At 35.6% G+C, this 16850-nt stretch overlaps 1 protein-coding gene and 1 long non-coding RNA gene across 8 annotated transcripts in view; both read right to left on the bottom strand.

Annotated features, from left to right (window-relative positions):
- The window catches only part of LOC105833823 (protein FAM13A), a 50687-nt gene that overhangs the window by 17098 nt on the left and 16739 nt on the right, over nucleotides 1-16850 (bottom strand). For 5 of the 7 annotated variants that reach the window (XM_036287227.1, XM_036287225.1, XM_036287226.1 and 2 more), the window contains 2 exons: nucleotides 16002-16441; nucleotides 15470-15713 (listed from right to left, as the gene is read on the bottom strand). In XM_036287227.1, coding sequence (XP_036143120.1) covers nucleotides 15470-15713; nucleotides 16002-16441 — 684 coding nt within the window. The remainder of the gene's footprint in view (nucleotides 1-15469; nucleotides 15714-16001; nucleotides 16442-16850) is intronic. The other 2 variants (XM_036287230.1, XM_036287232.1) reach the window with 1 other exon arrangement.
- LOC114255032 lies at nucleotides 1209-8230 on the bottom strand. The gene is made up of 2 exons (XR_003626363.2): nucleotides 4188-8230; nucleotides 1209-2172 (listed from the first exon to the last, which is right to left on the bottom strand). It is a non-coding gene; the product is annotated as an uncharacterized LOC114255032 (long non-coding RNA).

Below are 16850 nucleotides of genomic sequence, written 5' to 3'. Positions count from 1 at the left end.
AAATATATATCAGTGCAAAAAGAAATTATTATTTTATTTTGCAACCTTCATAAGAGAGAGCACCTGTTTTTTCTCCATTACAATACAAACATATGCGACAAATCTATCGCTCTTTCACTTCTGCTCGCTAGAGACGTCCAAAATTAAATCGAGATCGATGTGTCGCAAGAGAGTTACCGGAAGGACGATAGCTCGTTTTAACGTGCGACGTTGTGGCGTCCGTTTTAGCTGGTTTATGCGACGTGTACACACGTTAAGCACGTAACCCGTGGCGGCCTGTAGTAATGCTCGTCGTGCCGAATGCGAATCATTATGCCTGCATGTATGTTCGCGATCTCGCGCGCACGGTGCGTTCGCGCGCGGTACCCTTGACGTCAACGGCTCTATTTTCGGGCGTCGTCTACGTACATTTAGCAGCGGGCGTACGTCGTAAAATCGACGACGATTAAACACGAGCCGGCTGTATGTTCATAACTAAATTGCGCCTCGCCAAGTTTTTATCACCTCATAAGAGAATTCGTTAGATCGGCAATTTTGCTCGCGTCAAAGAGAATTAATTCATTGATGAAGCTCGCTACTTAACTAATGTTTCGAATTACGAAATAAAGAAAAATATTTGTTATATAATATAAACCCATTTTATACTGATTTTCTTTACAAGAGAAAATCTAGAACTACTTTATCAAGATTTTCTTTTACCACTGATTGGATATTGATTATATTGATAGAATTCAATATAAATAAAAATTATTTTCCTTTAATAGAAAATTTAGTTTGTCAATATTTATTTCGAAAAGTCTAAAAATTTACATATTTATTATATTTATCTAAATATAAAAAAAAGCGCGTTATTTACATTTTGCCTTAAAATAATTTTTACTAATGTCAATATATTTATGCACAACACCGTGTTATTATCCGCGTGATAAAACTAATTAATTATAATTTTTTACTACCGCTCGTATATTTAAAAAAGTAATACAGTGTTAACTAAATAAATGTTTAGTTTTTTAAATAAAAAAACAGTCTTCATTTATGTCAGTAATAAGTACAAGGCAAAAAAAACCTGTCATGACCGTAAATTTTCAACTAATAAAAAAGAAGCGCCACCGACGAAGGAGAGGAAACAAGTTGTGTTTCGCTACTGTAAAACTTCAAAGAATCGTCTGTGTATGTGAGCCACGCATGTGTGCGCATAAAACAAATTATTTTTCCATGCTACGTTTCAAAGTCAGCATACTCACAACAGGATACTGAAAGGGAGCCAGTGTTATGATTGTGCGATTTACGACCGCATATTTCTCGTAATCGTTTCTTCGTGATGTGTTAATTGTCGACATTTTCAAAAAGAGCAAAAATAGCGCAAAAAAAATAGAATCCGACAATACTTCATTCTCCGATCTCTCAAAATCCTTTGACTTCTTTGTGCCGTTACGATTACGACCGGGGAAAATTTCGTTTCGTTGTGAGCGACATATAGTTATGTCGGTGCGATAAAAACTTACAAACGAACTTAGGAACGTTTAAGAGCAAGTTACGAAGTAATTAATGTAAGGTCTATTCCCTATTCCTTGTTTCTACAAGTCACCATTGATTTTCTTGAAATTAAACACTTGAAACGATTTGCATAAAAAAATCACATAATTAGTAGATATGTTATAATCCTTTATATAACTTTGAAACTTTCTTAACAAAAAAATATTTAAGTACAATGATAATAATTTTGAAATTATATAATAATTATATAATAATTAGAGTTATATCTTATAAAAAAGTACTTTTGCTTTCTAAAGAGAAATTATGCCAATTAAAATTTGTGGTACAAATAAATGTAAACATATTATTTTTGTGTATATAATTGCAGCTTTGAAAACAGAATTTATGAATATTGCCTGATTTCTCAGTCAATTATTCCGTCGATTTCTTAGTTTTTTGTCGCAAGAGAAATGGTGGCACTACTCGTATTTACGCTACAGCACGGATGCGTGTCTTGTATTGAAACTGGCTTTTTCCAAGCGAATGTTTCCTTTAGCCACTCGTGCCAGGTTTGGTTAAAGTCCGATGAAATCTATTAGGAAACGTTACGTCAGGCTTGGACCGCTGCCTACGACGGAAGAGCACAACCGACAGACGATGATAATACACATTCATGTGCAACTGATTCATCGTTTTCTGTTTAAAAAAAAACAGACTATTTTTTGAAAGAAGAAAAAACAGATTTTCTAACTTTAGCCGTGACTCGTTTAAATCTTTTAAAATTTAATCTTGTAATGTAAATTCTCGTTTTATATATATTAAGTTAATGCATCATTTAGTTACGCAAGTTAAGTTAACAATAGTCTTCAACGAATACAACAGACTGGGGTAAATATTTATCAGGAGCAAAATACGAGACCAGTTGTGAGTTAGTCGGTTCAATGACATTGTTGGTTCAATGACAATTAGTTGTAATAAAGGATTATCGGGCACGTTGACAGCTAGCTGATTAAGTGACCCGAGATAACGATTAATATTAATTTTCTAGATGTAATAATTGTAAATGTAATTGAGCAATTTATTACACAAGGCATTGATTTATATGTTTTGAAGTAATTTGCGAAAGTCTTTATGTAGAAATCGCTGCATTAGCATTTATACTCCTTAAGACGTGCTATTATTCTACAGAGTATCCCGAAACAAATTGAAGTTCTACCCAGTCAGAGTGTCTCCAAAACAAATTGTAGTCATAAATTTGATATAATGATAAATTTCAAAGATTATTAAATACAATCTTTTAAATACTTACGCTACTAAATATATAAAGTTAAAAATAAAGTAAAACAACTTATAAATCATTGTAAAAAAAATAAGATTTTTTAATTTTTAATTCTTAAAATTAAAATTAATTTTAATTTTTAGTTAAATACTTCTCTAGCATGCACACGAAAAGAATTTTCTCTTAAAAATTACCCTGAAAATCATGGTAATTGTAGGACAACGTAAACCTTGAAGAATTTTACTATACTTTTGACTAAAATTTTAACAAAATTTTGTAAACTTTACTATACTTCTAACAAAATTTACTAAAACTTTGCCAAATTTTATTAAAATTTTACTACATTTTAGTAAATTTTATTAAAAGTATGATAAAATTCTTGAAGGTTTACGTTGTCACAATTACCACGATTTTCAGGGTAATTTTTAAGAGAAAATTCTCTCCGTGCAGTAAAAATCAATGTCAACCATTTTCTCAATTCATTTCATAATATCAAAGCGATAATTTCGAGACACCTCGTATACTCGCGGCCGAACCGATCGGAATTTTCCTATGGCCAGACCGGGTGCGAAGGTGAGAACTTCTTTTTACTTTCACGAAACACATCATCATCCAATTCAGGATAAAACGGGGAGTAGACGCGTATTCAAGGTCGACGAGAATGTGTACGTATAGAGGTGCATTGTGATTCATTCGCCCATGAAAGAGAGAACGCGTCTACGAAGCACGGATGCGAGAGAGGAACGGACAGAGAACTCCTAGCAGGTCCATTTCCTTAATTTGCCTTCCAACGTAACGTGTTCAGGACGTTCAGAACGCTTCCCGGTAGTCTTTCGCGCTGATAAATAAATTAGAGCTGAATAAGCTTGAACTGAATGAATTTTGACCGCAAATCTCGAATGAGAAATGTTGGTCTCGGGATGACAATCAAAATTGTAAATGTTTTCAAAATAAAAATTAATATCTAAGACGTTTCCGGTCGATAATTCATGTCTCTATTCCCAATTGGTGCAAATGGAGTTGAAAAAATCATTTCAGTTTAAAACCTGTTGCAACGTAACAGTTCATTTTCAGATGATGAGACAAAGGTTCACCCTAAGTGTCAACTCCGGTTAGGGGCCGGTTTTCAAAATCGAGAGTAAGAGAATGGAAGGTACAAAAAATATTTACAATAAATACAAGAGAATTTAACTTTAGAAGTATGTTATGTAAGACTCTGCCAAAGAACTCTACCTCTTCGAAAATTTCAGACATAATTTGGAACTTCTTGCTCCCACATTATAGAAATCTCTTACATAAGCTATCAATATAGTGGGTGTGTGAAAAATTCAAGAATTTGTAAACTTCAATTCCTCAATCGTGTGGCATTAAAAAATAAATTGGACAGAAAAGATTTCCGTCAATCAGAGAGAGTCATTGATTATTAACTCACCTGTTCTTTTATTATCGCCTTATCCCTCGCAAATGTTAGCCAAGATATTCGTTATCGAGATTTTATTGTCAGTGCAGGACTTCGACAGGAGGTCGACCGTTAGACTTCGATAAAAATCGACAGAGTAAAACAATGACGGTTATTCAAGTGTCACTATAATTAGACTCGCGGTCTATTTTAGCAGTATAGTGTATTTCCTCGGAAATATTGACGCCTGATAATTAACGGACGACTGATTAGGCCATGATCGTGGGACACAAAAAGGCGCTATCGCTCCGTCCGATAAGTTGCGAATCGTGCCGCGTACTGAATGATGTAATTAATGCCGCGCCAGTGATATACATATACTCCGCGTGTGATAACCTTGCGATTACGGGTCGCGCATTAAATGCATTCGTTCGCGTTTGCACCCCGCGTTTGTTAAAAATGTTGCCTTATCAGCGACACGCGGATTACTCTTCCGGATAATTTCCTCGCGAATCGGCAAGTCGACCGTATGCGACGTATTCTTTATCACAGTCGTTCTCTTCTTCTTTCTGTAAGGTAATTTATTTCGCGTCCATCATTCAACGACGAATCGAAACGATCCGGGCAAAAAATTGCTTCCCTTCTGATTCTCCTGAGACTTTCAATCTTGCATGTTTCATTTCTTTTTAAGTTAATGGAATCTCTGTGTTTTTCTTAACTTATAGCATTAAACGTGGTATTTATACTGGATGTGAGAGTTTCGAGGACACGCATTTTCAAGAGATGTGAAAATATGACGAGAAAGAAAAAGAAGTTTGCGAAGAAAAAAGAAGTTCGCTCGAATACTGTCGTTGAATTACATAAAATACGTATGAAGAGTAATTTAAACTGTAAATATGCGTAAAGAGAAACATAAAGAGTGATACAAATAAAAATTGGACCGCTTGATAATATCCCGTGTCTATTTTTGGCAAAAATAATTTTGTTTGAAGAGAACGAGAATCCGAACGAGAAGATTGCGAATGGGGGATGTGCGAAACCGCGAAAATTTTATTGTCAACATTTCGCGTGTGCGCGTCTTATTATTTAGACTAAATTTGGTGAGAATCGGATATTTCGAGTTCGAGCGAGCATAAAGACTCGGAGAAACAGGCGTGTCGTAAAATATCACGTCGCACAGCAAGGTGACACACGCTTGTTTTGAGCTCGTCAAAACCGGAAAGGAGCAGTTTCAGGTGAAGGCTTCCCGGCAAGCTCTCTCTGCCTGCCCGCGTGTCTCTCGCTTTATTTTCCTACAGTATCAGTGGGCGTCTTATCGACTCGTGTCAACACAGAATCAGCGTGTCTCGAATCTTACGAACTACGCTCTACTCTATTTCCGGATCAGTAGAGGCTATTTCTACTGGAGTTTACACGATCATTTAATTCATGACGGCCACCGGGAGTCCGATAGGTTCACGCCTACGAGCTACGTCAGGAACAAAACATGCTCGACATTATGCGAGCGACACCTGGCTTTTTATATTTTTCAATATTGCGTTAACAGTTCATAACAATGGCTCATTAAATCTCTTTCCCTCTGAACGAAGTGTTTTTTTAAAACCAGTCATTCAAAATATACTAAGAGTAAATTTAATTTTATCTGCAGCCATATTTAAACATTAAATTCCACTGAATTAAAATTACATCATATAAATGCGACAACGCATAAATTTTTAATCACAGTCCTTTTAATTTCTAATATTTATTCATCATGTAAAACTCGGATAATTTTTCGACGTCGTAATTACATTACGTAGCAAAATTACATAAATATTTATATTTAAATTAAACACCTTAATTAACAATCGCTCCAAAGTTAGATTTTTCTTTATACGTTTATATACGATGGCTTGGGTATGTTTTCGGATTTTCCCTGAAAAATAATATAAAAAGTTTTAATTTTTTATCGACATCTTCGATTTTTAGGTCGCTCGACTGAAGTTAATTCTATAATTACACAAATCTATCTAATGAGCAGCTTAAGCGCATCTCAGTCACTAGATTTTCCGCTAGAGAAATTATTGTCAAGCGAGGGTATGGCGGAGTAAAATGTAAAAAAAAAAAACTCTTCAAGAAAATGCCTGACCACGACGGCGGAATAAGAAGACGCCGCGCCTCTTTGTGGCGGAGCTGCTACGGAATTACGGCGTGGAATGTGGCCGGAGACCGTCGATGCTTAAAATGAAGTCCTGGTCGGCTGCCAGGATCATATTCACGGAGTCGCGCGCGAAAGAGAGAGATTCCGGTCAACCCCCCTCACATCGGACCAAGCAAAACTGCGCAGTTCTCCGTCTATGCGAAAGGAATCCTAGAACATCGCACCGAGGTCATATAATCTCAATTTAATCGGACCGGTTGAAACGGTGAAATTTTCGTTTCTTTTCTTGCGATAATAAAAGAACATCGATGTGTCTAAAATGTATTAGAATAATGACTTGTCTGTCTAATATTTCTCTTCTTCCAGACTTCGGAGAAATCTCAAAAGAAATTCGCAAATAAAAAAATATTTGGAGGGAACTAACAAAGACGATACGCAGCGTAGTTTAGTTTTGTTATGACCGGCAGTTGTGCGTGCCTAATTATTACGTAAGACCGATAAGCGTTAAATTTTCAGATACGTGATTAGATTAGATTTGCTATCTTTGCGAGTTCACGCAAAGTTCCCCAAAATTTTCTCGCGTACAAAAATTCCCGATAACTATTCCATATTAGCGTCGTCTGTTCGATTTATTAGAATTGTTTATCAATTTTGCAGCTAGCATATATTAAATCTCATCGATAATTCGTAGCGTGTATAATTGTGCAACGAACTTTTCGCGAACAAAAACAACGACAATGTTATTATCGAGAAGAAAAATATTTTTAAAAGTCGAAAGATAAATGTATTTTTTTTTACGGAATTATAACTCTGTATATAAATAACTCCGCTATCATCACTGCTGCCGATAATAATAGCTTTTACCTGCCGATACGTTGAGAGATCTTTTTACCAATATTTTTATCCTAACATTCAACGAATAATTATTGTTTTCAGCATTCCATATTACTTAAAAACATTTGATTAAAAATAAAACTTCTCACTTTATAGTTTGACAATTCTTTATTACAAAACATTTTTTTAATATACCAAAAAATAGTACGAAAAATAGGCGACACAATTTTAATTTCATTTCATAAAGATTTCAATTTTGATTTAGCTTGACATTTAAGTTTCATATAATGGCAAAAATATATTTTAACCGTCTATAATTCCTCACGCGTGATTTTGCAAGATTAACAAACCTCGTTCGTTACATCGGCTTTAAATTAATCGACGATTGGCGCGAGTGAGGTGCGGAAAATTCAGGATATCGCGTGTCGCCGACGAGTGCGCTCCGTACTCGGATCTCCGGGATCGACGGTGCGTTTAATCGATCCGCGGCTTCCGATTAATCGGCGGCTTTATTCGATCCCGATGTATCGTGTGTCGCGGCATTGTTACTGATCAAATTGGCTCGGAGAGGAATCCGAGTGCGTCATGTTCCGCTTACACGTTCGTGCCCGCGCATAATAAAACGTGTCGCGAGTCCCGCAGACGAGATAATTTCGTCCATTAGTTAGACTTTTATTTCCGCCTTTTATTTAGACGACTATCACATGCAAACTGAACTCTCACGTTAACTCACCGAAAACGATTTGCACAATTTTTTTAAGATCACCGCGCGCTTTTACTCTCCGCTTTATTCTCCAGGACAAATAAGTCTCTATATGACTCCTTCAAATAATATGTATCGAAGTCACTCTGCGCATAATTTCCTCATTATCTTATCGCGTAATAACGGAGAAATATTGTCTCGTTGTTATGTTTATTCTATATCCTTATCTAGACTGCACTGCGCCAGGAGGATGAAAATTTAATCCGCTCTCTATATTTCACTATGAGAATTTTTTAAATAACCCGATAAGAACATGACGCAATGCGGAGATTTAAAAACAAAAAGATATCAAATATTTCTTTTAAATAAATTATAAACGTAAATAGATCTTTTTTATAAATTAATTATAGCGATTATGTCATACAATGGAGAATTATATGTTTACTTTTTTATAACCCTGAATCTATTTTTGAAACTCATCATTATCATCATCTGTTTCATAATTAATTTACTAATGCGCGAAATTTTAATAAAGAGAATTCAAGTTTATAAAATTTAATGTGACCGGAATATGTATATCTTCTCATATATCTATTATATATATATATATATATATATATATATATATATATATATATGTGTGTAAATTAATTTCACAAAAAGCAACACGCGTGTATGGTATTAATAAAGAATATATTATTTTCTCTACTATATATTTTACGTTTACATAAAATATTAATGTCAGATCGTTCGTGCAGAAATATTATTTTATGTCTACATTTTTAACGTTTAACTTTAAAGAAATAACTATATATAAATTTACAGAAATAATCGAAAAACATTTTAGAATGATATAATCTGTGAAACAAATTATCGAAGCCCGTAAAAGATATACGAGTATTCTTTTATATCACTTGCCAAACTAAGATTGAAAAAGTTGCTAGTATCTTTAGATGCCGAACGGCGTGCCAGGGACAATAACATTAGGAAAGAGGAGGCCACTTGGATAACACGTGAACAGAATATAATTGTACGCCTTCCGTTGCGAGTAAACACGTGCGATCGCAACGTTCGCTGATACGATCTGCATGATCTGCATCGCGCCAATGTACACCGTGATCGAACGTTAGTTGAGAATGACAGACTTGAGCTTATTAATCGAGTCGGGAGTGGCCCAATTAATGACTATGGCTTATGAATTTCCAGAAGTGTATGTTCACCGAGAGATCAATATTTAATCATGTCTCCTGGGTCTCTCTCACGTATTTTAAATATTAAAAGCTTTCGCAATCACCTTTAATTAAAGCAAACTTTCCACTCGTGGTAGATGCAAATAAAATCGTTAATTATTAATAATTCTTTAGATTTAACATAACGTAACGTATTTACGATGGAAAAATAATTTTTAAATGCACGATTTTCATTAAAATCGCATTTCATTCTATTACAGCTTCATTAACGGCGATTAATTTATCGTCGAGAAATTCGATTGGCCTCACCGTCTCGCTGTCGATCATGATGCAAACAGAGTATTCATATTGTATCGGGTGTATAATCAATGCTATTGCTTATCGATTAGATGCGATTGGGGAGAGCAAGGGAAGGAAACAGGGAAGGGGGTTTTGGAGTTCGTTCAAAGCAATTGACTGAAACAGATAAAGCGAATATTGTTCCTCGGGCTATGGAATATTCACGGTATATCCATAAGCTTTGATTGTACTTGCATGTGTTAATCCGTAAATTTAGAGAAGAAGCTCCGGATAAAAATCTTTTATCAGATGACTTTCTCATTGAAGGAACCTGTTCCAACCGGTTTATGGCTATACTAGTGCTTCTGAGTGGCGTTTCTGTTTGTGCGAAGCTTTCAAACAACAATCGTGATTTTAATTTTCCTAAAATAAAATCTTTTTTTCCCACTACGTGTATAAATCTTAATTTTGTTTTAAATAATGTTTTTTTTTTTTAAGTTTTCCAACATCTACAATATTTTGGATTTCAGTAGTTTCATGAGATCATAAAGATCTTTTCATTATTATTACATGTGCTTTTGATAGTCTCTTGCCCTTTTAGAACATTGTATGCTACTAAATCTTTCAGTCCTTTCAACGCTTTGAAAAAAATCTGATTTCTCTCTCGGAGCGGAATACAAAATAGAACGCGATAAAAGAACGATGTCCCGATCGACATTTTATATTTGCACTTGCGTTAGTTAATTGGAGCTTTATATAACGCGCCAACCGTCTCCGCGAAAGAATCGAAGAGATTTTTGGACAGAGACCAAGCGCACATGGCGGCAACGTGAAATATTCATGCACACGATGCACTATTCATGGACGCCGCTCGTCTCGGCGTCGGTGGTGTCGGCGGCGATGACGCAAGATCTATGGAAACGCATGACCGTGCATAACACCGATTACCTTAAGCCAATACCCTAAAACGAGGTCTCCATCGATCGAGAACGCGCAATATCTTATGTCACTCTTTTTCTTTCTCCGGCAACTTACCTACCGGCAGATTCGCTTTATCATTGTTAGTGTGAAATGCAAATGCACGTCAAATAACTAATGGCTGTTTGGATAGAATTTTTGTTCAGTTTGCCTATTATTAATACATTGCTCCTCGTTTTGTCATCACATAACATGAGTGATGCATAAAAGTTTCAGCCTGTTTAAGATATTACACTCATTTTTACAAATGTAAAAATATTGTTAGTATACATTTTAAATAATTAAGTTATATACATGTAAAAGTTGTGTTTAAAACATTTTGTTTTCATTAAATACATTTTTATAATTTATGTGTTATCAATTCAGTTGTTATCAATTTTATTATTGTAATACTGGCATTTTAAAATTAATGATAAAAATCTCAATTTTTTGTATAAAGTGTTTTCAATATTCAAAATAATTTATGCAAAATTTTATTGCGATTCTGAGCTTAGTTGTTCCATAAATAAATAAATTTTATTTGTAGAATAATTAATCTCTGCATCGTAATAAAACTTTATATAAATCATTTAATATACCAGAAATACTTATAAAAAGTACTAAAGTACAATTAAAAAATTCAGATTTTTATCATTATTTTTTCATACATTTTCCATTAAAGCACATTTTTATTTCTTCATAAAAAATAATTTTTAACAAAAATTCAATGATTTATCGCCCAAAGCAGAATTTAAATCTTTTATATATATGAAATCAAATAATGCTTAATAAATACAATAAAGTTTAATTCATTGATGATATAGTTCCAGTAAGTTGCATAATTCCTTATGTCATTAGCAAAGCGACTCATTGAAAGCAGGATGTGACCAATGATTACTTGAATAACATGCAGATTATGTTACGTTGTTCCATATATATATATATATATATATACGTATTGTGGTCTATTGCGTCTTGTAAAGCACATGTCTTGTATATTTCGTCAATCTCGCGTGATCGCAACGGTCTCGCGGAAGCACCATCAATCTTGGACGCTGATTTTTCTCCCAAGAGAAAGAGCAGCGTCTTCTCTTAAAAACATTTATTATCATATCACGCTTTAGCGACCGTCACGTGCTGTTCATGTGAGTAAAGCGGCGATCTTTTTTTTGTCGCGCGCGACACGCTTAGGTATTTTACGAGCTAAGATTAATCACTCGCTTACAGTTTCACCTAACTATAAGGGATTCTAAATGCATCGCTTTAAGTGCACAAGAAGCTGAATACCATTATCAATCTTGCAAGTTACTTAGTTAATAAAAACCGGTTACAATTTCTTATGAAAGTCGGACGGGAAAGAAAATGTGTGCGGCACAAGAAAAATATTCTACATACCACTACACTTTATATTTTTAATTAAAACCCCTCAATAATTATACTCTTTGTTCAATTTATTTATTTGAATTATTTATCTAATCGAATATAAATTTAGAGACCTTTTTTTTCTAAAATTTTACAATATATCTGCTTTCGTATCTTATAAAGAAATTTATATCTACTCTAATGTAGACGAAAGACTTCAAAGTATCAATAATGAGATAAAATACTAATTGGAACTAAGAACACAGACGGGCGTTCAATCAAAGGATCGACATTAGTTGCGAAGCATCTTAATACTACACCATCGTATTAAACCGCTTGCATCGTCTCTTTATTTTAAGAACTTTTTTGCGTGGGAGCTTATTAATAAGCATCAAGCAATTTTTTACATCGCTCCAATTATTTTTAGTAAGATAGGCAGAAAAATGCATATACCGAGAAAAACTTAACTATAATACTTAACGTGTATTATCAGATAATTAGAAAATTACAATTAAAGTTATAAAATTTAAATAATTTTGTATTTAAAAATTTGTGATGTAAAAAAGATTCTTAAAATTTTGTGAAAAACAATTATTAATAATATATAGTAATAAATAAATAAGAAAAATAATAGATAACAAATAGTGACGAATTCCTTAATTATAAAGCAAAAATCGATATTTATAACAATTGTATTATAACATAATAATTGTACCAGATATACATACTAGATATATCAGACACATTGACTGTTGCGTATGTATTTCCATTAATTTTCAATGTCAGCCTTCGAAACATTTAAATTGCGAATAATAAAATTATCGCGAAGTAAAATTTCTGTTCGAGGAAATAAAGTAAAATGTCGCTCTCATTATTTTTTTATCTATCAAAAAGTCGGCAGTCTTTTGCAGCCGGAGTGCAGCTGCGTTTATATTAATGCAGATAAGAAACGATACATTAGAAAACACACTGCTGCGTGGGAGGACAGGAAGTGTGTCGAGCGTTGTGGATTCAAGTACGCGCGCGTCAATGGCGCACGATTTCGCGACAAGGCCAAGGATCGCGAATTTTTATCAACGGTCGAGCGTGTCCCGTCTCAATGACGTGGAATTAATCACGGGGAAGGTCGCGGATATTCTTGCGATATACGTTCTCTATCTGTACGTATTTCTCTGCCTACGCCTGCAATCCGACGCCCAGCAATTTGCGAACGTATATATACGTGATTTTTCCATTTATTAAAAGTTAGTTCTCAAGCGTGTGAAATGGAAAAAAAATGGACGGGCGGGAAGAAAAAAAATAGCTCGAGTCAATACGGGATGCATTTTATTTTCTCCGAAATAGCATGTGCCTCGAATTCAAGTGAAACCAGTGGTAGAACGTTTTACTAAAACGACGAGGAATTTTCATACCGTTATTCTCGACGTTTTAATGCAAAGTAAAAAAACGAATGTTAAAAAAGATGTATGTGTATTTTGGTATCTATATTTATTATGCTATTTATTTATATATCTTTTTATTTTTATTTTCAATTCGTCAAGTCGTTAGTTTCTACAAATCGTTAACAAAGACAGAAAAAGAAACTGGATACGAGCGTATTTGCAGTCCTATGCAAATAATAATTTCGAATCCGAGAAAAATCGAACATCCGCGTGATCCAAATCATCGAAGCCGCTTAACATGCTTTTCGCGTGATTCGGTAGCTTTTACGAGAGATGAAACCGTACCCGTACGTACATGGAACCGAGAGAGAAGCCCTTCACACGCGAGAAACACGGAGTTTTCTCGTATATACGTGCGCAGAAATCGAATAGAATTTATCGATCCAAGAAGGTGATGCAACGTTTATTTGTCTGATCTGTATATTTTTCTCTTTTATTTATCTTAATATAAATTTCAATGTATTTTAATCAATTGCTCTTCTCTTAATAAAGAAGAATGTATCTTTAAGAAAAAAATGCATTCATGCATGAACTTCCGTTTAATCGACAAGCACCGATCTTCTTTTCTTTGCCATTCCTCGCTGCTGGGGATAGGAAAGGAAGAAATTACAAGGGCACTCGATCTCTTCATCGAGACTTGTCCAAGCAGTCGAGATGCAATCGCAGCGAAGGAACGAACGAGCGGAGAGTGCCCCGCGGGTTAGAAAATAATATCTGGTTGTCGGCCTCGCAGAGTTAAAGCAGTGGGATTTTCGCAAGTAGAAGAGTCCAATTACAGACGGCCGACTGTCGAGGAGCAGACGTCCGCGAAAATTCTGCTTTGTTTGTGATTTTGAGAAGAGGAACAGTTTATTGAGATAATACAGAGATCCGTCTCGGCTGACGGTGCGGGATGACCGTCGGAAACGTGAGCGATATATCGCGAAATGAGGCAAGAAAATCGAAATGCGAACGTTAGACGCAAGTTACGCGCATAAGCTCGCGATTGTGCATTGCCGCCGTTTCCACAGGGTGTGCTTTATAATTTATCTTGCAGCACCGTTGGCGGTCCGACGCATTCAAATGTCTCTTGCGTAATTCACGGCGCGGTTAATACACGACGCGGCGACCAGATCAGATTTTCAGATAGCAAACAGAGTCATTGTACTTTGGCCGATTTATTCGACTCGGGTGACTGTCGGGTGACCGTAAATCGCGGCGACTCTCGAGAAAATTGTAGAGAGCACCCCACCATGTATTAAAAAAAATTTATTTCTAATTATATTTCACTGTTTTTTTTTTTTTTACTCAAACTCATTTCAATTTGCGTAAAAAATGCGTAAAGAATTAAATAAAAATTCTCAAAGCCGGACAATATGATGCGTGTGTGTTTATGTGTGTAATTATACAATTGTATTACACATCCCACACACACACACACACACACACACACATACACATGTACTAGATATTCAAATATTTCGCTTTGTAAAAATTTCGTGAAAATAAACAAAATAAGAAATATTTATTTTACCAGCGAAGGGGCTGATATCTGAACATGAACTTTGATTGATGAGAAATGATTAATACATTATATTCTGACGTATAACGCATTTTTACAATCTGACAGTTTATCTGGCAATTTTTTGGCCTTTTATTAAAAACGCCGTGTAAGATTTCGGATCGATAAGTCATTTTGTTTTATTCTCAAAAAAGACGGTGCCACGAAATGATTGAAGGATATTGGTCAACACGCTGTTCAACGGTGCTTGAACGGTCCGTAAAGTCAAGTATGCGGACATAGTTAAGTAATTTAACGTGATTTCGCGCTAACAATGTTTTTTCTCGACTTGAAGATCGTCCGCGAAATTATCACTTCGACATAAATAAACATCTATATTTGCACAAACTGTTCGAGTGCAAAACTTAGAACACGTATTCCTCTGATACTTTTCATCGCATTAAAAAAAAATAAAAATTTTTCAACAGTCTTTCAAAGAGTAAGAGCTTAGTAAGAAAAACTGTTTCACAAAAAAAGATTTCAAAGTAACGTTTTTTAAAAAATTCTAATTTTTTATTTAAAAAATATTTAACTGCAATCTAGTGATATTCTCCACCAAAAATTTAGAAAATGTTTATTTTTCATAAATTTTATTTTTTTATGTCTCACACACACACACATACACACACACACACACACACACATTGCGTGGCTACAAATTGTTTTATCTTTTTACATTTGTGAAACGTATTGTGCGCAATGGTTCTAAAATAGGAAATGCAAATGGATGGAAATAAATGAGGCAGAATAGACACGCTCGTTTTCGTTGTCGGTAAATTACGTAAGCTCTCTTCGCGTGAGTTTCCTACGTTATTTCACGAGACTTTTCGAGCCATTATATCAAGGCAATCATCATAATGTCACTCACCAGTCAGGAAACAGCACCAGCGCCTCGGCAAGGATGTCGCGCAGAAGGGTGGTCGCGGGCGGCACATGGGGCAGGATGACAGGTGCGAAAACACCGCAGACTCCGGCGCTGCGCCCATGTCGCGCCTCGTATCGACTAAGGTAGATCGTCAGATAGCCGAGCAGGCGATAATGCGAGGACGGCAGCGTCGACAGCTGCTCCTTCGTCGAGGTGATCCACGAGTCGTGGTCGTTCGCGTAGTTTTCTGTGACAGACATTTTTAAATATATAGAATTTATCAACCGCGTCAAATCGTCAAAAATCAATGTTACGGTAGCATTATATAACCATAAGTTTCCCTCTAATATTAAAACATTCTGTATTAATTAAGTATAAATTTTGAAACGAAAATTTAGAATTTTCAAGCTGAATCGCACTCGAGACATCTCGGGGGTGAGACTTAAATGTCCCCCGGAGCCAATAGAGCGTCTCGTTCTCGGGTCTGAAATCCTGAATTATTTTGAGAAATTGATAGGAGATTATGGATTCTCACGGGTGTGAATGCTGAGCAGTCTGCCGACAATGGTGGATGGCACGACCGGCTGCGGCAATTCCTTCAGATATTGGCGAAGTAGGGTCGCGGCGGTCGGCGGGCACCCGGCTGCCTCCAGATCGGCGTCACCCCGCCGCTCGAAAGCCGCCCTGAGCCGCTCCGCGAGCCGGGGACTGCCGCCCGACAGACGGAACACCGCCGCGCTCTGGAAGCCGTGCACCTCGATGTAGCTGCATAGCCGGTGCACCACGTACGGTACGCCCGTGTCGAGGTACGACTCGATCAGCTCCAGCCGGGTGCCGAAGATCCTGCTGGAGCCAGCACCGCGGCCCAACAGCGAACCCGCCAGGACGCGCTTTACGCGAGCGAGACGAGACTCGTCCTGAAACGCGAGCGACGTGGATGTGTTAGGCCGCCTAGGCCTTGCGTATTTGCGAGTACTGTAGAAAGAAAGCATACACTCGACATCTAATTTACTTTCTTTCCGCAGCAAAATAGGCGACTTATATGTTTCGAAAAGAATTACAATGATTCTATAAAAGTTAGAATTTTACAGTAAATGTTTTTAACATATAGAAAACATAAATTAGTAAAAATATATGTATATAACATCCAAAAAAGGTAAAATGTTCCTACTTGTTTATACATTTCAAATTATTTGTAATTGTATAATATTAAATAATTATTATTTAATTATAATACATTTCATATTGCATACACATATATAATTAAATAATAGTTCATGATTAAATATAATACAACATTATGACTGGATATCAAATCAATTATTAATTTTTTTCTAGGTAGTTTAGTATAAAATTATAAAATTCCAATAACATTTTTATCTTC

The sequence above is a fragment of the Monomorium pharaonis genome, chromosome 5 (assembly GCF_013373865.1).
Source record: "Monomorium pharaonis isolate MP-MQ-018 chromosome 5, ASM1337386v2, whole genome shotgun sequence".
Classification (NCBI taxonomy): domain Eukaryota; kingdom Metazoa; phylum Arthropoda; class Insecta; order Hymenoptera; family Formicidae; genus Monomorium; species Monomorium pharaonis.
The sequence above is the reverse complement of the archived record's forward strand: the minus strand, read 5'-3'. Positions and strand labels throughout refer to the sequence as shown.